At 30.8% G+C, this 6,000-nt stretch overlaps 1 protein-coding gene across 1 annotated transcript; it reads left to right on the plus strand.

Moving 5' to 3' along the window:
• The first annotated feature begins 4,191 nt into the window (after positions 1–4,191).
• Positions 4,192–4,753, plus strand: LOC116021190. Its single transcript, XM_031261803.1, has one exon. The coding sequence runs from the start codon at positions 4,325–4,327 to the stop codon at positions 4,622–4,624; it is 300 nt and encodes a 99-aa protein (XP_031117663.1). The 5' UTR covers positions 4,192–4,324; the 3' UTR covers positions 4,625–4,753.
• The last annotated feature ends 1,247 nt before the right edge of the window (positions 4,754–6,000 follow it).

The raw sequence follows: 6,000 nt of genomic DNA on the forward strand, positions 1-6,000 counted from the left end.
CTTTTCCATTCTACAAAATAACACTCAAGTATTCCTAGGATCACGCTAAAAAATTGAGCGATATTGCTCTGATACCAATTGAAATTATGTAACGCGGATATATAACACAATATGAAGCACCAAAATAAGTACACAACTAAATTTGATAACGCAGTTGGAGAACACTTCTTAATCTGTGGGGTCATGCCCAAAAACTTTTTCACTTAAGATCAACCCGCGATTTTTACAATTACAAAGTTCAATGAATTACAAAACTAGGTCTACCACCTATTTAAACATTAACCTCATCAAATAACTCTATTAAAAAGTTTATAAATACAGTTTGAACTAATTCTCCCAATTAAACAAACTATAATCAACCTGGATTTTAACACAACTTGTACTAATATAAAGTGGAGCTGACTTCTCTAGGTATTACACCAGTCTTTCCTTGTTTTGAAGTTTCCTTGCAGCACATTCCAAATAATCACTTGTAACACCTTCTAGAATAATATTACTATTTTTCCTGTTTTGAAAACTTCAATTTCCTTCCTAACATAGTTCCTTATTTATAGGGTCTTGGACACCTAAAAGTAGGGAAACTAATCCCATGTAATCACCATGTAAATATGGAGTCAATCCCATGTCTTCACCACCCTTCACGTAAAGCCTTTGTGAGAAATTTTCTCCACCACACATTATCTTGAGAGATTTTAGGAATCCATTGTCTTTAGCATTTTCTCAATACAGATATAGCTCCCTAGTCTTTCCCATATATTATTTTCAACAAAATAATAATTGAATCAACATATCCAACAATAAAATAACTAAGTACTAAAATAAATTAAACTAATATAATTATATTCGTAATTTTACTACTTTAATATATTTTCGTACTAACACATTTGTTTGTGGTGTGGTTTGCATCTAAGGATGTGCTTTTATCAAGTATGTGAATCAACTAGGATTTTTTATCCTTGTTTTCGTTATTGGTGGGGTGGAGAATAATGTTTATTTGTACATTTCAATGTGAATGTGTGCACAATGCAATATTCGATTGTGCACATTGCAATGTATAAGTGTGCACAATGTAATATAGAAGTGTGTGCACGATTCTTGTGACATTCAACAGTCCACACTGTGTTATGGGTAAGCGCACACAATCACCTAGAGTACAACACAACACTCCATTTTGATGTTCTCTACTCCATGTGTTTGTCTAGCTAAATTAAAGTATCAGATATTAACAAAACAATTAGATTTTCTTACAATTTCATAATAATAATAGTAATAACATTAGTTTATGCTAACTGCCATGTAGTATGATGGTCGTCCTCGCTTCTCCTTAGGTCGGTTTGCCCTGATCCATCTCATATATATATTTGAGAACTACTCCACAGGAAAATTTGTGGACAAATCCAAACCGTTGATATGCAAGATCTGATGGATGAGAAATCAAGTAAAAACTGAGCGAGTTCATTTACATAAATACTACAAATTTTTAAAATGAATAGGGTCATTTTTATAAATATTACAAAGTTTTGTTTATTTTCAACCGTTAGATCTACTTGATCAATATTGATCTAGTAGACAAATCCAAACCATTCATCTATAAACAAAACTTTGTAATATTTATAAAAAAGACTCAATCATTCTAAAAATTTATAATATTTATGAAAATTACGCCACTTAGTTTTTACTTGATTTCTCATCCATCAGATTTTGAAGATCAATGGTTTGGATCTGTCTACACGTTCTCACCTGGAAAGTTGTTCTCATATGATTATTTATATATATATATATATATATATATATATATATATATATATATATATAGGGGCACGCTCAGGTGCGAACCATCGCCCAGGAAGGAAATGAGAACGCTTCGCAACCTTCCACGTGTCTAAATCAACAAAATCAGATGTAATTTTTAAAAAAAAAACGATGCGGTGATATTTTTGTAAATAACTCAAACTTTGGTGCAAGTAATTGTGTTATAAGTGCACTTAGTTTCACTTACAAGTGCACATATTTTCATTTACAAGTGCAAGTAATTCATCTTGTTAACATTCATGCACCTAGGTGCATCCACTTATAACGTGCGACTAGTTATAATATCAGGTGCATTTAGTATTGAGCTCAGCGTACATTTTACTTTCACCTGTAATACATTTTACTTGCACTTGTGCACTTATTTTCACTTACAAGTGCAAGTAATTTACCTTGTTAACATTCATGCAACTAGGTGCAAGCTAGGTGTACCTAATTATAACATTAGGTGCACCTAGTTATAACATTAGGTGCAGTTAGTATTGATGCTCAGTGTACAATTTACTTGCACCTGTAATACATTTTACTTGCACTTGTGCACCTATTTTCACTTACAAGTGCAAGTAATTTACCTTGTTAATATTCATGCACCTAAGTGTACCTAATTATAACGTTAGGTGCAACTACATCTGGACACGTGGGCGGCTGCGAAGCGTTCTCAGTTCTCTCTCTCTCTCTCTCTCTCTCTCTCTCTCTCTCTCTATATATATATATATATATATATATATATATATATATATATATATATATGGTCATGTTCAGGTGTAGCCGCGCCTTCCCGTGCGGTGCATTTCGTATCATTGAGTGGTGTATTTCTTAACATTGAGTGGTGTATTTCTTAACATTGAGTGGTGTAAATCGCACGGGAAGGCGCGGCCACATTTGAATAGAAATATATATATATATATATATATATATATATATATATATATATATATATATATATATATATATATACAACTTTAATAAGAGCTAATAAAGTTAGGGTTCTAACGGGAAGAAAAATAAATGTTGGTGGTAATTATTTATTTAAACGAATGGTTCATATTATTTTGATTTTTGTAATTTTTTATGATTTTCCTTCTTTACCCTCTATTATATTATTTTCTTCCCTTAAATAACCCAACATTCCGTTAATATAAACTTTAATAACGGAATATTCCGTTAACTTTTAACTTACTAATTAATTTCTATAAGAAAAGTCTTAGGTTCGAACCCCATCCCAATCAGTTGGCATAATTGTTAAACATATACTACGAATATGTTAGGGTATATTATTAAAAAGTAAGTACCCCACGCTATTACTTTTATTAAATTAAACAAATTAGTAATTACACAAAAAAAAAATGCATATGCATTTCTTTCATTTAGAATTTAATATTTACAATACCTTTATTCAAAAAAAATATTCATTATCATCAAATTAAAAAAGAGATACAATTTATTAGTTCTATTGTCTTTATTTGGTACAATAAAAATTATTTATTATCAAAAAATTAAAAAAGAGATATAATTTCATTCGTTATATGTATCTTCTACAATAAAAATTATTCATTATCAAAAAATATAATTAAAAAATAGATAAAATTTTATTGGTTATATTGTCTTTATTATTTTCTACCATGCAAAGATTCCTTACCTTCAAATCATATTATCTACTTGTGGAGGATTTGTTGACAAAGAAGACATTCAAATAACCTAATAAATTGAAGCGTGAAACTACCCCATAATATTTTTTGGACTACATCACAGTTGTTCACATTAAAAATAAATCGTATTTCTTTATTAATATGATTTAAAATGTATAAATTTTTATTATCAAAAGTAGTATTTATTTATATACTATCATTTTAGACAAAGTATTTAGACTATCATTTTTACAAAATTACAAATATTTATTTTAGTGACAATTATAATTAACCTCATTCATATACTTTGAATTATCAATTTAAATAAACAAATTCAATATTCAATTACATATGCATGAACATCGATCTCATATATAATCTTGTAGTGATATACTTTGAAGTACATGCATATTTAAAAATAAATATTGAGCATTATCATATTCGCGCAATGCACGTGAAAAAACTAGTGTATATATATATATATATATATAGTTGAAACAAAATTATACGACAAAAGTAAATAAGTTAATAACGTTTTTGCTTAAACTACCATAAGCAAGGACGTGAAGCTAGGACATCAAGTTAAGTGAGGAGTGTTTTCGAATGCAATCAAAATATGGAGACATCTTCTATCCTTACCAAGTTTTAGATAGCTTAAAAGCATACACATACAAAATAAAACAATAAAATTAAATAAATCCATAGCTATAAATAGCCATTCAATTCAAAACCCTTTCACCACCGCAACATTCTCGATCAACAAACCAAAAATTTCACAAAAACAATTATCATAACAACATGGCATCCAATTCGAACAACTTCCCAGCGGGCGACAATGACTACGTCATAACATTGTGATTCCGGTGGTGGGGTGCGTTTTGTTCGTCATGGCTGTGCCGGCGCTCTGCTTCTACATGAAGAAGAGGAACAACAAGAAAAGAAGCGTTCAAGAAATCGACTTCAAACACATCGATGAACATATGAGAATTCAAGAGGCCATCGTTACGGACAGCCATGGACGGAAAAAGACGGTGGTTTTGTCTATTAATGGTGATGTTCACGTTGATGAAGACATCATAAGGCGAGAGAAAGAGTTTAATGTTGGTACATCTGAGGTTGGTAGCGGTGATCTTAAAGCAGGGCAACATTCTTCTAGTGGCGACGTAGCCAAGCTTGAAAAGTCTTGATTTTAATTGGAGTTTGGATTTGGGAGAATAAATTGGTGTAATTAAATTATAATAAATTGAAAACATCGCCTTGGGTAATATATATGATCTCTTGTACCTACTAACTTGCCATGACTTTGCGAATGATTATTTATGAATTGTACGTACCTAAAAATCAATTAATATAATATATAAGTATTCTATCACTATCATCATATCACTCTCGATTATAGGGAAGTTAGAGGAGATGGCCTGGTCTACTACTAGAAGATATATGAAAAGAGTTAAAGAAAGGGCAAGAACTTATGAACAAGGTAAACGCAGATCTACCACCATAAGTTCTGCCCAAGCAAATTTTTCCTCCCCAAGCAAGCTTTTCCTCCCCACATAGAACGAAGTTCTGCCCAAGCAAGCTTTTCTTCCCCACATACAAGAGAAGATAGATGTTGAGTATGTGAGAATAAATTTTAGGATGCAACACTATAAGAAAAATGCACATTGACAACGGTTTTTAACCGTTATCTATTAGGTAAAAGTTTTGTTGTTGAAACTAGTGTTATTGTAAGTCATGCTCACAGACAACGATTTTTAATCATTGTCTTATATATCAGAGGCAGTAGTTAAAAATCGTTGTGTATTGAGTGTTATTGAAACCAATGTTGTTGAAAGTCTTGAAAGTCACCCGCACAGACAACGGTTTTTAACCGTTGTCTTCTATATGAAAGACAACAGTCAAAAATCGTTGTCTATTGAAATGTTGTTGAAGCTAGTGTTGTTTTAAGTCAAACTCAAAACAATGGTTTTTTACCGTTGTCTTATATATCAAAGACAACGGTTTTAAAAACAGTTGTCTATTAAGTACAGTGTTGTTGAAGATGGTTTGGTTGTAAGTCATCACCATAAGACAAACGGTTTTATATATCAAAGACAACGGTTTTTAAAATCATTGTCTATTAAGTGTTATTCAAGACAGTGTTGTTGTAAGTCACGCTCAAACACAACAGTTAATAACTGTTGTCTTATATATCAAAGCTAAGACAACTGTTTTAATAACTGTTATCTTTATTCATAACGACAACGATAATCTATTTTGATTTTAAGCATAATACGCAATAATAACAGTTTATTCAAACACAATAAATACAAAAACAAAGAGCTTTGATTTATGGTTTTAGTTAAAACATATATAGACGTCGGTTCACTAACTGATGTCTAAAGTACCATAATTACGTCGGTTATACACAAACTGACGTAAATTAACTTTTTAAATAATAAATACATTCGATTTCAATTTTATGAAAGAACCGACGTTGGTTCTCTATTAAAACGACGTCTTATGTTTATTTTAAAAAAAATGATGTTGGTCCGTAATTCGAACCGACGTCGTTTAATTTATA

This window comes from Ipomoea triloba, chromosome 5, assembly GCF_003576645.1.
Source record: "Ipomoea triloba cultivar NCNSP0323 chromosome 5, ASM357664v1".
Classification (NCBI taxonomy): domain Eukaryota; kingdom Viridiplantae; phylum Streptophyta; class Magnoliopsida; order Solanales; family Convolvulaceae; genus Ipomoea; species Ipomoea triloba.

Bases quoted from the DNA above. Each gene is read 5' to 3' on its own strand.
- LOC116021190 (XM_031261803.1), top strand. From the start codon at position 4,325: ATGGCTGTGCCGGCGCTCTGCTTCTACATGAAGAAGAGGAACAACAAG.